This window comes from Gopherus evgoodei, chromosome 1 (assembly GCF_007399415.2).
Source record: "Gopherus evgoodei ecotype Sinaloan lineage chromosome 1, rGopEvg1_v1.p, whole genome shotgun sequence".
Lineage (NCBI taxonomy): Eukaryota > Metazoa > Chordata > Testudines > Testudinidae > Gopherus > Gopherus evgoodei.
The window spans coordinates 271764812-271782009 of record NC_044322.1 but is presented as its reverse complement, the minus strand read 5'-3'; the positions used below and the strand labels follow the sequence as shown (position 1 = coordinate 271782009).

The 17198-nt window shown below is 44.6% G+C and overlaps 1 protein-coding gene across 11 annotated transcripts in view; it reads right to left on the bottom strand.

Moving 5' to 3' along the window:
* The window catches only part of TNRC6B (trinucleotide repeat containing adaptor 6B), a 258765-nt gene that overhangs the window by 14880 nt on the left and 226687 nt on the right, over positions 1–17198 (bottom strand). For 6 of the 11 annotated variants that reach the window (XM_030546761.1, XM_030546819.1, XM_030546777.1 and 3 more), the window contains 10 exons: positions 16557–16676; positions 15890–15997; positions 15504–15675; positions 13972–14109; positions 13425–13601; positions 12037–12183; positions 11693–11788; positions 7428–7766; positions 6944–7014; positions 5087–5226 (listed from right to left, as the gene is read on the bottom strand). In XM_030546761.1, the coding sequence (XP_030402621.1) occupies positions 5087–5226; positions 6944–7014; positions 7428–7766; positions 11693–11788; positions 12037–12183; positions 13425–13601; positions 13972–14109; positions 15504–15675; positions 15890–15997; positions 16557–16676 (1508 nt within the window). Of the gene's footprint in view, positions 1–5082; positions 5227–6943; positions 7015–7427; positions 7767–11692; positions 11789–12036; positions 12184–13424; positions 13602–13971; positions 14110–15503; positions 15676–15889; positions 15998–16556; positions 16677–17198 lie in introns of those variants that run through there. The other 5 variants (XM_030546830.1, XM_030546797.1, XM_030546840.1 and 2 more) reach the window with 4 other exon arrangements.

Here is a 17198-nt window from a genome sequence, read left to right as displayed (position 1 = left end):
ATTAAATACTTTCCTACCATCACTCTCCTATGTAAGCAACTGTTGTTGTTGCTACCCCAAGGGTCTTACACAATCATGACTAGGAGGCAGTGATACATACAACCAAGAACGAGAGGACAAGTGGTCTGTGAGAACCTCTACTAAAATGTGGTCCATGCTATGAAAGAGTTTGAGAATTCCTGCTCCAGGAAACAAGCTTTCCTTCACAAAGCAATTCCTCCCACCCCCACCTCCCTTAAAAAAAAAAAACACACAAAAAAAAAGAGAGGCAGGAGGAGGAAAGGAATTTAGCTTTGGTACTCAGGTGGACTTTGTTTCAGATTGAAAATATGATTGATCACTTTGCAAAATCTTGCAGATTAATGCTCATCTGAAGCAATTTATTAATTTTCATAAACACAGCCAAATTTGAATACTCATTTGCACACTGATCCCATTAGTCCACCCCACCCATTGCAAAATCCTTGTTGTGCCACTGTCACTTGCAGCAGCAGTTCCAACAATCTCATTCAGAAACAAAGCATCATTCCCCATCTTCTGCTGGTAAAGGAAGAGACTCCTACCTCCGAGAACAGGCTTATTACCTGAGAGTTTCTAAAACATGGAAGTAGACAGACAAAAATATGGCTACTGACCTTTCATAAATATCGTTTTTCAAGATGTCCATTCTATGTCCATTCTATGCTAGATGTGCACATGCCATGTTGCTGGAGATTTTTTTCCCCTTAATGGTATCTGTAGGACCGACCCTAGCGCCCCCTGGAGTCCTACGCACATGCGTCGGTATGAGGGTTACCGCTGGCTCCGCAACCTCTGTTCCTTTTTATCCATAACTCCAACAGAGGGGTAGGAAGGCAGGTCTTAGGCAGGAATGGACATATGGAACACATCTCGAAGGATAACAGTTACAAAAGATTAATAACATTTTTTTCTTAGAGTGCTTGCTCATGTCCATTTCCTGCTAGGTGACTCACAAGTAATACCCCCAGAGGTGGGCTCAGAGTTCATGGACGTGCTGATTGCAACACTGCTCTCCCAAAACTGGTTTCATCACAGGTCTGTTGGGTGATGGCGTAGTGGGATGCGAAGGTATGAACCGATGACTGTGTTGCGGCTCTGCAGATGTTCTGGACTGGTATCTGTGAGAGGAATGCTGCTGACAAACCCTGGGCTCTTGTGGAATGAGTGGTCACAATGGCCGGAAGCAGAACCTTTGCCTGCTTATAGCAAGCTCGGATGCAAAGGGTTATCCAGGATGAGATTATTTGGGATGACACCGGTAGTCCTTTCATCCTTTCCACTTCTGCTACAAAAAGTTGTGTAGATGTGCGGAAGGGCTTAGTCCTCTTGATATAGAGGGGCAGGACCCACCTAATGTCTAATGTACGGAGCCAACGTTCCTCATCGGTGCTATGAGGCTTTGGAAGGAAGACAAGCAGAAAAATGGCCTGGTTGTTATGGAATTGTGACACCACCTTTCGCAGGAAGGCTGGGTTGGGGCGCAGTTGGACCTTGTCCTTGATGAACACCATATAAGGGGCTTCTGATGTCAGGGCCTTGATCTCACAGACCCTTCTGGCCAAAGTGATCACAACCAGGAAAACGACCTTCTAAGAGAAGAGCAATAAGGAACAAGATGCCAAAGGCTCGCAGAGGGGCCCTTGTAAGCTTAGACAGGACCAGATTTAAGTCCCATGGCGGAATCGGGTCGTGAACCTGCAGGTAGAGTCTTTCCCAGCCCTTGAGGAACCCGACTGTCATCTCTTGGGAGAAAACTGATCTGCCTTGTACTGGAGGATGGAAGGCTGAGATGGCTGCCAAGTGAACCCTAACAGATGATAGAGCCAGACCTTGATGTTTCAGGTGGAGTAGGTAGTCCAAGATGGAGTGCAGGGAAGACCAAGATGGAGAAAGATTCCGTGCAGAGGTACAACAAATGAAATGTTTCTTCTTAGCCAATTAGGTAACCCTGGTGGAAGGCTTTCAGTTACTTAGCAAGACTTCTTGAACCTGATTTGAGGAAGCCTGCTCCTCAGGATTCAGCCATGCAGTCACACGTAGGGAGGCGAGGTTCGGGTGACGCAACCGGCCGTGGTCTTGCAAAATCAAGTCTGGGTGGGATGGGAGCACTAGTGGAGCTGCCACAGAAGTCCAGAAACATGCCAAACCAATGCTGGTGTGGCCACACCAGAGCAATCATGATAACCTTCACCTTGTCCCTCTTCATCTTTAGAAGGACCTTGTGAACCAAGAGGATCAGCGGGAAGGTGTACTGCAGGCCATCTGCCCACGAGAGTAGGAAGGCATTGGAAAGGGAACCCTTGCTGAGCACGCACAGAGAACAGAACCAGGACATTTCCTGTTCTGTCTGGAGGCGAACAGGTCCACTTGGGGGAGTCCCCCAATTGTGGAAGATAAGCGTGATGACCTCTGGGTGAAGAGACCACTCGTGGCAAGAGGAAAGGGACCTATTGAGGTGATCTGCCAATGCATTCTGGTCTCTGGGGAGGCACGATGCCTTGAGGTGAATGGTGTGCTTCATATAGAAGTCCCACAGTCAGAGAGTCTCTTGACACAAGGCTGAGGATCGAGCTCTCCCTTGCTTGTTGACGTAAAACATTGAGGCCGTGTTGTCCGTCAAGACCTGCATGACCTGGTCTGAGAGCTGGGGAAGAAACACCTGGCAGGCCAAGCATATTGCCCTGAGTTCCTTGACATTTATATGTACAGAGAGTTCTGCAGAGGCCATGGGTCCTGAGTCTGCTGAGGTGGGCTCTCCACCCCAGGTTTGACACATCCAAAACCAATGTTACTGTCGGATATGGGGCAGGAAAGGCACCCCCTTCATCACCGAACGTGGGTCTCTCCACCAAGTCAGAGAAGCTAAGATGGGCGAAAGAATTATGAGAACTGAGTCCAAATGGTGTCTGCCTGGGGACTAGACTAATGCCAGGCTCATCTGTAGGGATCTGAGGCATAGTTGCACGTATTGCACCAAGTAGGTACATGCTGCCATGTGACCAACAGCTGGAGTCACACCCAGGCGGTTGAAAGCAGGTGAGCTGTGACCCGGGCGATTAGATCTGACATAGTTTGGAACCTAGCCTCTGATGGGTAGGCCTTGGGCTGGATGGAGTCGAGCACTACCCCAGTAAACTCTATTCTCTGCACTGGAACCAATGTTGATTTCTGTTCATTTATTACCAGACCCAGTGCCCAAAATGTGGCCTGTACTATGCCAATGCTGTGTGAATCTGAATCCACAAGTGGCCTTTGATCAGCCAATCACTGAGGTAGGGGTAAACTTGTACACTTCGACATCTGACATATGAAATGGTTGCAGCCTATACGTTGTAAAATCTCATGGGGCTGCCGACAGACTGATGGGAAGTGCGATGAATTGGTAGCAGCACTGGCTCACCACAAACCTGAGGAATTGTGTGTCCATGGAAGATGGAGATGTAGAAATAAGTTTCCCGTAAATCGAGAGTGGCATACCAGTCTCCTGGATCCAGGGAGGAAAGATAGAGTCAGGGAGACCATGTGAAACCTTGCAGAGATGGAATCTGCCACAGTACCCTGACTGTTCCCAACAAAACCTCATTGACTGGCTCTGACCACTCTGGAGGGAGCCACTGCTCCTTGGCTTCCAGCCCCAAGTTTGTAGAGACCCATTTCAGGAGCTCTTGATGGGCCCTGAAGTCATCTGGTGGAAGAGGGTTACTAGGACTTGTGATCCTCTAATACCATAGGAGGGTTTGGTCCTTCCTCCTCCATCTGTACCATCTCCACTGGGGCCACTTCAGTGACCATAGGGTGGGTACCAGAGTTGGGGCCCGGTGCTGGTCGGGAAGAAACAGTGGTTCGTTTCTCGGACACCACAGTGTATGATCACTGGGAAGTATGACTGCTGGTACTTTTTCAGCACGGCAAAGGATTTTCCCACAGATCCTGAAGAGGACTCTTCTCCTAGAGACCATGGCAGAGCCGTAACCACTCTGCTTCCAGACAGTGATGGGAAATTGGTGACCGCTGCGGCAGGGCCATGGAGGGCTTTCCTCTGGGAGGTGCCATGACGGAGCTCACTGCCCCTTGAACTGTTCCATCCCTGATTGATAAGGGGCATTCAGGGGTGGCCAGTATCAGGAGGGACATGAAATCCTTTATAACCTGGAAAGCCTCCAGAGTTGAGGGGACCCAACTCTGGGGAGGATAAGTGGCCCAGCATGGGTCTCACTTTATCAGCTGCTCCCTGCTTGTCCTTCTTTAGCACCGGAGAGTGCCCTCTTTTGGCATGCTGTTTCTTATGCTTCTTCCTCGGCACCGGGAATGGAGAATGGTGCTGGGAAGAACACAGCGCTGGTGGAGCACTTCACATGGAGACCAAAGTGCTTGGCGCCGTTTCGGAGTGGCTGAGGTCAGTTTGAGGGCTGCCTCCATGAGCAAAGCCTTCAGATGAATGCCCCTGTCTGAGTGCATGGACTGAAGGCCCTGCAGATCTTGCATTTCTCCTTAACGTGAGCTTCCCCAAGGCACATTAGACAGATCAAATGCGGGTCACTCACTGGCACAGGCTTGCTGCAGGAGGTACACAGCTTGAAGCCTAGGGACTGGGCCATGCCCAGTCCCTGGAAGGATGTCCCATGACAACTAGGACCGCTATTTACACTATATACACTAATATTAACGGATAACTAACTACGGTAATTACTAAAACTATATACAATAGACTACACAGTCTAAACCACTCGGAAAGCCTTGCAAGAGCAAGGTGGCTGTTGCAAGCAACTATGACAGGTGGTAAGGAACTGAGAGGGTGTGGAGCCGTCAGTGCCCCTTATACTGGGACATGTGCATGGGGCTTTGGGGGAACGAAGGCCAGTCCTATGAATACCACTAAGGAAAAAAAATCTCCAGCAACTGTGCATGTGGCGCACACACACCTCGCATGGAATGGACATGAGCAAGCACTCAAAGAAAAAGTTTTACTGAATCATCTCCTGTATGCAGGACTTTTATCAACAGACAAAATCAGCTCTGTGTGGCAGAGGAAACAGAGTATATGCATGTTGCTGGGGTAACTCACATGTGCAGTGCAGTCTGGGCCTTGGCCGCCTCCTGTTTGGTGTTGTATCGGATTAGGGCGGTGCCCTGGGTCAGGTTCAGATGGAATGTCAGCAGTGGGCCATGCTGCATGCAGATCGTCCTCAAGGTTGACCCATCGATCTGAGGAAGATAGTCAGAAAAAATAACAAAGGTTTACTGAAAGAAAGGGGCACTAAACTTTTTGTTTATGATATGAATACATCTGAAGAACTTGAGGTATGTTTAATAAATAAGATAATTAAAAATTTAGATTTTAAAATATCAGTTAGTATTGTGCTGCATGTCACAGGGAAAAGAGTGGGACCTTGAGAAGGTCAGTGAGAAGGATGGGATGTTATTTTCAAGTAGGTTCTTTTCATTAGGCTTTTGTGCATCTTACAGTGACTTCACTTTGTAGTACAGTGATTAGATACTAAGCTTAGCTTGTTTTAATTTTAGCTCATTCTAGGCCTCCGTCTAATTTTCTCTCCCTTCACCTTGTTGAGATTACTAAATTGTGATTATCTCTGTGTTTCCCAGATTTCCAGTGGAGTACAAACTGTATTTCTAACCCTATTAGGGCAAGAAATACGGCACCCAAAAAATTATGTCATTCTGATCACCTGATTTGCTTCCCCCCATCGCCAATGATTCAATTTCAGAAGGATTTTAAAACTAGCCAGTAATTTGAAAATGCTAGAGATTACTACTTTACAGTATCTGAAAAACTGGGGATCTCAGTTTTTGAATGGTGCAAAGGATCAGTTTTTAACTTTGGTGGTTTGTGAGCTAAACAACAATTAATACTGTTGCTAGTCCGTCAGACTAACAGAGCTCAGTCTCTCATCTTGGACACTTTCAGCAGCAGCTGTCTCTGATCTTTCTATATCAGCAAGCATCACTTTGCCATTTCCCCTTTCTGATCACAATCAGTTCCATTTATATCCTTTTTCAGTAATTTAAACTTCTCCCAAATCTATTCCTCTGCCATTCAGTGACTGCTAGAACAGCATGAAAGATTCCTTGCATTAAGAGAAACATAGAAATGCATTTTTTCATTGCAACTAGACAAACCTTTTTCCTATTGCTGCTCTTGCCCTCTATATCAAGGGAAAGGTTCTTTATAATGTGAGTAATGCAGTTTGGCATTTTGGATGACCTGAGAAGATCCCAGCCCTCCTTTCTGTGGTCTTAGTTGTTAAGCTGTGCTGTGTGATAAAATTACCCTACTGGATAATGGGTGGTTGTCTAGTTACTAAACTGCTGCTGATAATCATATAGGCATTTTGTAGGCTCCAGTGCAGGCTAATTGGAGTTACTGAAACCAGGATCTCTGTAGAATTTATTTTGAATGGAAACAAGCTCTGAGAATGACGACTGCTGGAGTGTCCTAACTAGGCTGTGCTGTTGGCAATAGCGTTGGAAACATTCTGAGGTTTTGCTATGGAAACCCCAGAGTAAAACCTGGCAGATCTCCCTAGCTCTTTTATTGACAATGTCCCAAAGAAATTGGAGCCTTAAGCTATTATGCACAACACAATTTATCCACATTTCCTGAATTAAACAAACTTGAGAGTAATTCCTCCACAAAATACCCTGGGTAATGGTGGGGACAGTTATAATGGTCTTATGGCAAATATCAAACATCCTACCAAAGCAACTGAGATCTCTACACATTTAGCTGATGTGATTACTGTAGTCAAACAGGCTACTCTGACTACGGGCATTTCATCAGAATCACCAAGCCAATTCAGCATAGTTAAACTTCATTAAAACGGGAATAGAAAAGAAGCCCCCAAATCCTGCTCTCTATAGTTTAGCACTCCCGCCTCCCAAAAGAGGAGTAAAAGAGAAATACCTGTGGAGTGAGATTGTGAAGAACCAGCCAGTAGCTAGGACGAACTGAGCCACCATCACTCCAGGTAGAGGCTGAAAACATTTAAACAGAGAAAGAAATACAAAAGTCAGAAGATAGTGAGAGTACATTTTGACAAACAAATACCTCCTCTGCACTATGCTCAGGTCTTTCTGTCTCTCAGACAATTTCATCTATATCAAACATACTAACAGTGGATTCTGTGCTTCACAGTACTGTACACAAAACAATTCTCACATTTAACATTAGGATTCATTTTTGCCAGTTTGTGTCTTCTAGGGATTTCCCTAACCACATAATTCACTTCTCCAACACCACCCATCATTCTTCAAAAGCCCTATGCTGCAGAAATCCTCTCCTGGTAGCTCCCAGCCCTCTCCTTACTCCTCCCAAGGCAGCTCCCGGGACCTTTCCCTCACATTGACAGTAAGTTTCCATTTTAAAAAGGGATATTTTTTTCCTTTACCAGGCAACCGCAACTTCCTCTCTTGTGAAGGCCGCATCATATCCACACCATTAGCGCTGTATAACACACACCCCTCACGGCCGAGCAATGATGCTATCAGGAGATCCTTCTCACCAGAGGCAAGTCTTGAGTCCTGTGCCCCCCACCCCCTGACCGATCGGGGTGCTGTGCTGCTCCAGGGAGATGATGGTTTTGGGTTGGTCAGGCCAGGTGGTGGGCGGGGCAGCCCTGTAGTGTTCCTTGAGGAAATATGGTTTTTCCACATCTTGTTGGAGAGATGAGTGGGATTGTGTCCTATGGGATCTGGGGACCATGTTGATTTGTAATCACTGAATTTTGCTGTAAATAGATAAATAAAGGCATGGATTAATGGGATTTAAGCCCCACAACACAGTCCATGAAACTATGCAGCTATTGTAACAGGCTAAAACCACTTGTATCAGATGCAGGCACACAACGTTGAAATCCATGCAGCTGTAAGCATGTACCAAACTAAAACACAAGCAAAGTCAGACCTGGTTAATCCCTGCTTTCTATATATATTCTGACAGAGAAACTCGTACATTCATATAGTGATCTCTTATACACATTAATATAAATCTGAGATCTAACAGAGATATAATTCAGATCTGAGAATCTCAAAGCTCTTTACAATGGTAGGCAAGTATTATCCTTATTTAACAAACTGAAAATTGAGGCTCAGAAAATAAAATGCTTGCAGAGTGGGAACGAAAACCTTGCTTCCTCCTCTACATATTAGGCTTATGTTGCTTCCTAAAGATGTGTTCATTTTTGTAGGGTGACTTCCATTTTATGAGATAAGAGTTTCATCATGAGGTGCAAAGCAAGAAACTGAGCTATTGTGTAATCTGGATTTATGAGATCCCTGATGACAGGAATTCAGTTTATCTGAAATAGTTACATTTTGTTATTGTTAGGGCTCAGAAAGATTACTGGACACCTACTAGCTAAGGTTGATCCCAAACATGGCTTTCCCCTAGTGAAGTTCAAAGACCTCCAACAGGAAGCCCTGTATGCTAACAAAATTGGAAACTTCATTCTTGCAGTTCTGGATATGGGGGTCCCCTCTTCTCCCTTTCTTAAGAAAGAAGACAGCAATACATTCTTCAGTTTCTCTTGAAGTTACTGGACACTCTGCTCACACAGTATAAGATTGCTAGGCAGAGTGCAGATTACTCCAGTAACTGGCATTTTACTCATTCTGACAGGACATAGCAAATGAACAATGAAGCATAAGATCCAAAAGTCTTGAAGCAGCACTTGCTGTTCAAGGCAGGGCTGTCTGGGAAAAATGCACTTGTCTAGTCAATCTGGCTCACATCTGGTACGTGCATTTAAGTCTCAGCTATTGTCCAGTTTGTTTGTTTTTCTCCATTTCAAATCTACACTATCAGGGTTCCTAGTTCCCCAAGGTAGCACAGTAAGTGCAAATCTGAGAATGAAGAATGCAGATAATGATTTATAATACAATGTATTTGGATCGCTACCTTCCATCGTGCTTGGAGTCCAGGGGTCTGTAAGTACCAATGGCTTGCATTAATTTTACACATGTAAATCTGAAGTGTACAAAAAAATCTAAACACCAGCAGAGCTAGAAATTTTATTTAGGGATCAGTGAATTCTAACCTGCCTATTTTAGAGGACTCACCTCAAGGAGTCATTTTCCTGCCTAAGGAAATGCTCTAAAGCGGAGTAACGTGGAACATGTGTTAATCCTATTAATTTTTACTTCTTTAAATCATTCCCATCTTTTCTATATGCTAGATATCGTTAAAAGGAGGTAAAGTTGGGTTTGGTGTCCTATTCCCAGACTCAGATTAACTAGCAGTTGACTTTGAAACAGAAACTTTACATGTCCTTGTAGAACAAAGCTACATATTCAGACACTGCTTCAATCAAAGCCATTCTATAGAGTCACACCTATTCAATTATAAAAACTAGCCAAGAACAATGCCAGCTCAAGGGAAAACTTTGGGATTTATAAAAAATCAGAAATCCAACTGGATTTCCTGGGTTGGATATTCAAATGGTTACTCAGTGGTGAGTACAGAGCCCATTGATTAATAGGAATGCTTGGTGTATTTATAACAAAGAAAAGATGTAGGGCAAAAGTCTAGGCTTTGGTCTACATGTTAAACTGCCATAATCACTGTAACTCCCTTCTCAAGTCCTGAAGTGGGATGAAGGGTGCAATAAACAGTGGAAGTAAAAATGTTCTAAAAGTGCTTTTCCTTGTTAGAAAGCTGCAAGGTGATTGCATATAGTGTTTCCCTCCCTTAACATCTCAGAGTTCTTGGCTTAGTAGCAGGTACACATAAAAACAAATTAAAGAAATTAAACCCTCACTATTTATCCTAGTAGATTTTGTATGAGAAATGTTTGTACATTTTGTGGATGTTCCCTACATCCTCTCTTCTTTGCCTTCTACTCCATCCTCTGAGGGTATGTCTACACTACGAAATTAGGTCGAATTTATAGAAGTTGGTTTTTTAGAAATCGTTTTTATACAGGCAACTGTGTGTCCCCCCACACAAAATGCTCTAAGTGCATGAAGTCAGCAGACTGGGTCCACAGTACCAAGGCTAGCGGCGACTTCCAGAGCGTTGAACTGTGGGTAGCTATCCCACAGTTCCCGCAGTCTCCACTGCCGATTGGAATTCTGGATTGAGATCCCAATGCCTGACGGGGCAAAAACAGTGTCACAGGTGGTTCTGGGTACATGTCATCAGGCCTCCCTTTCCCTCTCTCCCAATGTGAAAGCAACATCAGACAATCGTTTCACGCCTTTTTTCCTGGGTTACCTGAGCAGACGCCATACCACGGCAAGCATGGAGCCCGCTCAGCTCACTGTCACCGTATGTCTCCTGGGTGCTGGCAGACGTAGGACTGCATTGCTACATAGCAGCAGCTCATTGCCTTTTGGCATCAGATGGTGCATTACAATTGGTTGCCATCGTTGTCGTACTCCTGGATGCTCTTTTAGCCGACCTTGGTGAAGTCGGTCAGGGGCACCTGGGCAGACATGGAAGTGACTCAGCCAGGTCATTCCCATTTTCTGCCGAGTACCCAGCAGATGATGATGGCTAACAGTCGTACTACATCGTTTTCTGGCGAGCAGCCAGGAGATGATGATGGCTAGCAATCATAATGCAGCATCTTCTGCTGAGCACCCAGAAGAGGACGATGACTAGCACTCGTACTGCACCGTCTGCTGCCAGCCTAAGATGTAAAAGATAAATGGAGTGCATCAAAACAAGAAATCGACCTGATTTGTCTTGTGAAATCAACGGCCTGCTAAACCCAGGGTTTTGAGTTCAATCCTCGAGGGGGCCATTCTGTGTGACAGTTGTTTGTGTTCCTCCTTGATGCAAAGCCACCCCTTTTGTTGATTTTAATTCCCTGTAAGCCATGTCATCAGTCGCTCCTCCCTCCGTCAGAGCAATGGCAGACAACTGTTTTGTGCCTTTTTTCAGCGCAGAACCAGAAGCTGCAAAAGCAAAACTAGGTGAGGAGGCAGTGCAGTGACGAGACTGATGAGGACATAGACATGGACAGAGACTTCTCACAAAGTACGAGCTGGGCAATGTGTCCAGGCAATGTGCACATCATGCTGATGGGCTCTGCATGGTCATCTGTGCTGATCAGCTCGCCACGCTGGCCAAACAGGAAATGAAATTCAAAAGTTCGCGGGACTTTTCCTGTCTACCTAGCCAGTACATCTGAGTTGAGAGTGCTGTCCAGAGCAGTCAGAATGGAGCACTCTGGGATAGCTCCCAGAGGCCAATGCCATTGAATTGCATCCGCACTACCCCAAATTCGACTCAGCAAGGCCGATTTCAGCACTAATCCCCTGGTCGGAGGTGGAGTAAAGAAATCGATGTAAAGAGCCCTTTAAGTGGGAAAAAAAGACTTCGTTGTGTGCACAAGTCCAGGCTTAAATTGAGGTAACACTGCTAAATTCGATCTAAAATCGTAGTGTAGACTAGGCCTGACTCATGTGCCGGACCTTTGCATTTTGGACCTTAAAGGGAATTCATTAAAAATAGAGGGTTGTTTTAAAGCAATTGTAATGGAACATTTTATCAGGAAGAAAACTAGCATACCAGCCAATCAAATCTCTCAGTTCCCCAGCTTTCAGGAAGCACTAAAAGACTACACCCAAAGTAGAGAGACAAGGTGAGTGGGTATAGACAGAGAATACTGATTGGCTGGTGACTGTTTTTCAAGATTTGGAACCCACTTACCTGAAGTGCTATGAACATTGGTGAAGGAATTGTCAGAGGCACTGTAGGGCCAGGCACCAGGTGAAGGCAGCGAGGTGTTGAGGGAAGAATTAGACCCTATCAAAGGGGAAAGGAAGGAAGAAAATATTGCAGATAAATATAAGAGTTTCTATAATACTAACACACCCCATTGGTTCCATTTCCACTAAATGTCAGTGATTCACAACATGTCAATGCAGCCTAGGTTTTTTTGTGTTCTCATCCTTTTAGCGGGGTGAGGTGGGGAGGAGAATTAGATTTTTTTTTTAATTACTTCTGTAAAAAGGTTGACATATTGGAATGAATGCAGGTGTCTGCTGTTTTACCTGTGGTGTTGTCCCGCAGAAGTTGGTGGTCAGTATCAACAATGGGAGAGGTGGCTGTACCCCCCAACACACTTCCAGGGGTCACATAGGGGTCAGATTCAGGGTCAATGTTTTGAATACCTTTCCATGGCACTCCCGGCTGGAACTCTGGGATGGCAAGGAATACAAATAGGATGCAGAGACAGAAATTCCATTTACAAGAAATTAACAATTTGAGGAGGTTTTGAAAGGGTTCATGACTATCTTTTATAGGGCTCCTCAATGGATCATCAGAAGACCTTCCTATATGGAATATGCCTTGTACTACTCCTTTCCTCTCACTATATTGCTCTCCACAGTTCATGTCCATGGGAGTTTACCTCAAAACTGACTTGAATACATGGAGAGCTCTCTGAACTATCTTCTACCTTTTTCTCATTTCAGACTGTGTTAGACTTCAATGACTTCAGCCTTGCTCACTACACTATACCCGTTTCAAGGGTATTTTCTGCACACAGGAGCCTTTCCCAAAGAAGTTCATGCTACATCATGGGTCACCAATGCAATAAGCTCCAGACAGAAAAAAATCCTGCCCTTCCTCATCCCATAATCACCTGGAAAACCAAACATCCACACCTTTCACTGACAGATGTGCTTTCAATGGGATTTTTTTTTAAGTTTCCATGCAAGCATAACACAGAATGAAACAGCAAGTAGTACAGAAAAGGAAAACTGATGTGTGTGCATTCTGTGGTTACGTGTTTCTGAGCAGATTTAATCAACTACATTCAAATCACACCTGTATGCCCATCACAAACACAAAGGTCACAGTTCACTTGTCAGAAATCAAGGACCATTTAGGCACTCTACAGTTATTCTGTTCTTAATTCATATTAAATTTATACTGTCAGCTTAACACAGGGGTCAGCAACCTTTGGCACGCGGCTTGTCAGGGTAAGCACCCTGGCAGGCTGGGCCAGTTTGTTTCCCTCCTGCGTCCACAGGTTTGGCCGATCACGGCTGCCACTGGCCGCGGTTCGCCGCTCCAGGCCAATGGGGGCGGCGGGAAGTGGCGTGGGCCGAGGGATGTGCAGGCTGCTGCCCCCATTGGCCTGGAGTTGTGAACCGTGGCCAGTCAGAGCCGCAATCGCCCGAACCTGCAGACACAGCAGGTAAACAAACTGGCCCGGTCCACCAGGGTGCTCACACTGGCGAGCCGCGTGCCAAAGGTTGCCGACCCCTGGTTTAACACTTCAAGTCCTATTTAATATTCAAAGACAACAGATTTAATTGACTGGGTAGAGAGGCCAAAAAAATAACTCTCTTGAGATAGTTAAAAAAGCAGACTGAAGAGAAATGCTCATCAAGTTTACTGCAAGAGCTGAGTAACATCCTTTCCTGTGCAATACCTGGAGGCCAGCTGGCATTGCTGGATTTGCTTCCGATCTTGTTCGTTGGTGGAGATTTGGCAGGTAACCAGCTATCGCCAGTAGAGCCCGAATGGCCACCCAGCGGGTCGCCTGGGATTATGTCAAATTGGTTGTAGGGCGATCCTCCACGGGCTTTTCCAGGGGGCACTATTGCACCTGAAAAGTGGGAGAAAGATATATTTACATAGATGAAAAATATGAGTTTGTGAAGGGGCAGGAAAACTGGAACCAAGAGAATTTAAAACCACCACAGAAGGAGTAAGATATTAGTTAAGTTAAAGCACATCACACCAGTTTCACTGTAGTTTCAGAACTACTGATGTGTGGGGAGTAAATGTTACTTAGTAGCAGCTGATGAAGTTGATGGGTAAAAAAAAAAACTAGCAGAGGAAAATGTGTTCAAAAACCCATCAAACAGAGTTCAACTGGAATGAAGATTTCTCTATCAATATTTTTCATCTACGGTGAAAAGTGATGGTATAAAAATGTTCCTATTTCAGGCAGTATAACCTCAAATCTCTCTCACCATTTTTGTGCACATTGGCATCTTGTGAAGCTACGGAGGGCAGCCCTTCCATCATAGAAGTCCATTGTTTAAAGCGAGATTCTGATCCAGCTTCTTTCCCTCCCACCATGCCATAATCCATGCCACTTGAACCAAACCCTGTAAACAGAAAACAATACCATTTTCTCTCTTTCTGTCTGAATCACCTTCCAAATGGATACTTGTGATCATAAAGATAAATAAAATGGGATGGTAGTAACTGAAACCCCTTTGCACAGCTACACTTCAGGTGGTATGAAAGCAATTCATCTGACTCCCAACCCCACATCTGTGCAGGACACATCATTGTGCCATTCTCACTAAACTTAACAGCTGTCAAGCAGATTCTCCTGTGTTACCACGCTGTCAGCTCTGATATTCAGAAAAGCCACATTCTACATGGATGCAAGTATATTCTCCGTATCTTAGCACAAGTCTGTGGCTAGACTGAATTACACTAGAATGACTCAAGAGGGCTGCAAAGGGAGTGAAACATGGTGATGAATGAACTAACAGACTAATGACCTCTAGGTGCTGATGATAAACTAAAACAGAATAGTTCAGATATGTTTTTAAGAAGCCTCCCCACCCCAAAAAAGCTATATTGTTTTCAAAAAGGCAGATTGACCATTGTACCACATACGATAGTCCAATATCTTTTGTCTATCCTCCTTTTCCTATCACCACTTCCTAAAGATATTACTGTATTCTGTTGCTACAAGCAGGGATTTGGAGCAATCAAATTTTTCAATTGCTCTGCTCTGGCTCCGCTCCAGCTCCGGGCACAAACCTACTGCTCTGCGCTCCAGCTCAGCTCCAAAGCCCTGGCTAAAAGTGTCCAGCTTTCAGCAACTTGAGTCCAATTCACTTTTCCAATAGGTCCCAAGTTTTCCTGACTTTTTTTTTTTTTAAATCAAGTGATAAATGCCTTTGCATCTTCACAGCTTCAGTCCCTATTTTAACACAGAATGTGTGTGTAGAGAGTGAAGGTGGTGGGGAGGAGAAGGGATAACATGTATTTGTACTGAAGGGGAAGTCTATAAAAAAAAGTAATTTGAGAGGCAATGTGATCTAGTGGATAAGCTACTGTACTAAGAATCAATAAACCAGGGTTTTATTCCCAACTCTATCACTAATCTGCTCTGTGACCTTTCATAAATCACTGCACTTCTCTGTGCCTCTGTTTCCTCTCCCAAACTTTGCCTGCCCTATCTATTTAGACTGTTAAGTTCTTTTACGTAATGCTGCTCTACCAGTGAGCCTTAAAATAAGCTTGATAAGTCAGGATGCCATTGAGCTGCACTCTCTATGGAAAAAAGCCAAACCTAGAAGACTTGCAAGACAATGTAGTTTTAGCAATAGAGCTGACATTGTGACACAAACTCTAAACCCAATGCCTATACAGAAATTAGAGTATCAGAGAATTAGTGCACTTCTGGTGCATCACAGGTCAACCTAATAGAGTAATACTACTGGCAACACAACGAATAACCCCAGCTCATAGCAGTACTCACCAGAACCATATCCGGGTATTTGCCCTTTGGTCTGTATATCTGAGAGACCCACATTCAGAGCATTGGGTACCATGCTGTCTAAATGTGACTTAGGCCCAACTGGATGGGATGGAGAATGCTTCATGCCAGGCTGCCTTTGCTGCTGCTGGAGGGCACTCACCATACGAGCAAGCTGCAAACAAAGGAAACAAATGAGTGAATTTACTCTCAACTAAAACTGGCTGCTTGGATAATCATGCAGTAGTGGTTAGTTCTGAAAGAGTGAAAGAAAGCTTAACGGATACCTAGTGATGGAAGTAGTATGGCATGGTCTTTGTTGTAGACAGATAAGTTTCCTCAAACACCCTGCACCCCACATTCCTTTGACAGAACGAAGAGTGCCATACCTGTTGCTCTTGCTGCTGTCGCACAGCTTGAGAAATCTTTCTCTGGTTCTGTAACAGCTGTTGTTGCTGCTGCTGTTGCTGCTGTTGCTGAAGAAGAAGCTGACATGCCTACAACACAAATGGAGAAGAAAAAGATATGGGCTCACGTGGGGAAAAAATCCTTGGTGGAACTGATCACTGGAAAATACTTTATTAATAGCTTTTCGTAAGGACAAACAGTTCCTCGCTTTTCACAAGGAAATAAAATCACCATGAAAGAATCAGAAGAATATGATCTGGCTTTCCTGTTACACCTAATGAAATTAGAAACAGTATTCCCAGTAGCTGCTTTAGTCAAGTCCCAAATAACAAAATCACTGAAATATCAGCCCACAGTTGCTTCCCACCACAAAGTTGTTGCTAAGATTATTACCAACTGACTGTAACAAAAAATAGAGATCCAACTTATAACTACACAGATAAGTTCAGAGTGTGTTCACCCCCTAACAACCATGTGTTTTCCTATACAAAAGAGCAGGGAGTGTTTGTACACAAATAATGCAAAAATCAGCAGAACAAGTCTTGTTTTCTCTTTAGGTTTGTTCCACTTCTGTCTTAGCAGAATTTGTAGACAGGGATAGGATTGAAGGAAACCCAATCTATCAGTGCAAGAGGACCAGCTACTTACTAGTTGAAACTGAGGAATATTTGGAAGCTGACTCAGCATAGCAATCTGTTGAGGAGATATATTGAAAAGACCTGGGTTCAAGCCACCGTTGGGAAACTGCTTGAGCACGGAGGCAGAAACCTGTGCAGAAATCAATTCAAAACAGCTAAGATTCGACATATATAAAATGGCTCAACAAAAAATGCATTGTTATGATAAAGAAAGTTGGGGAGGATGTATTTGTGAAAAGGACCAAGTATGGCATACACTCAAGTTTGCGTGATATTTTAGGAGAGCCACTAGATTTCATTTTAACTGGCACCTTACACATCCATAAATGAAGAGGTTACTCACTTTGTGCAGTAACTGCAGTTCTTCGAGATGTGTGCCCTGATGGTTGCTCTACTTCAGGTACGTATGCGCCTCTAGAGCCCTTGATCAGAGATTTTCAGTTAGCAGTGTCCTTTGGGCCTGCGCATGCGCCCTATGCATCCTCTTGCTGGATACCGAGGCTACATCGGCATTTGCAGGCAAATTGCCCTCAGTTCCTTCTTCAAGCAAACATCTCCTAAAGAATTGAAGCAGGGGGGAAGGAGGGCCAGTAGTGGAGCACCCACAGGGACAAACATCTTGAAGAACCACAGTTACTGGACAAAGTGAGTA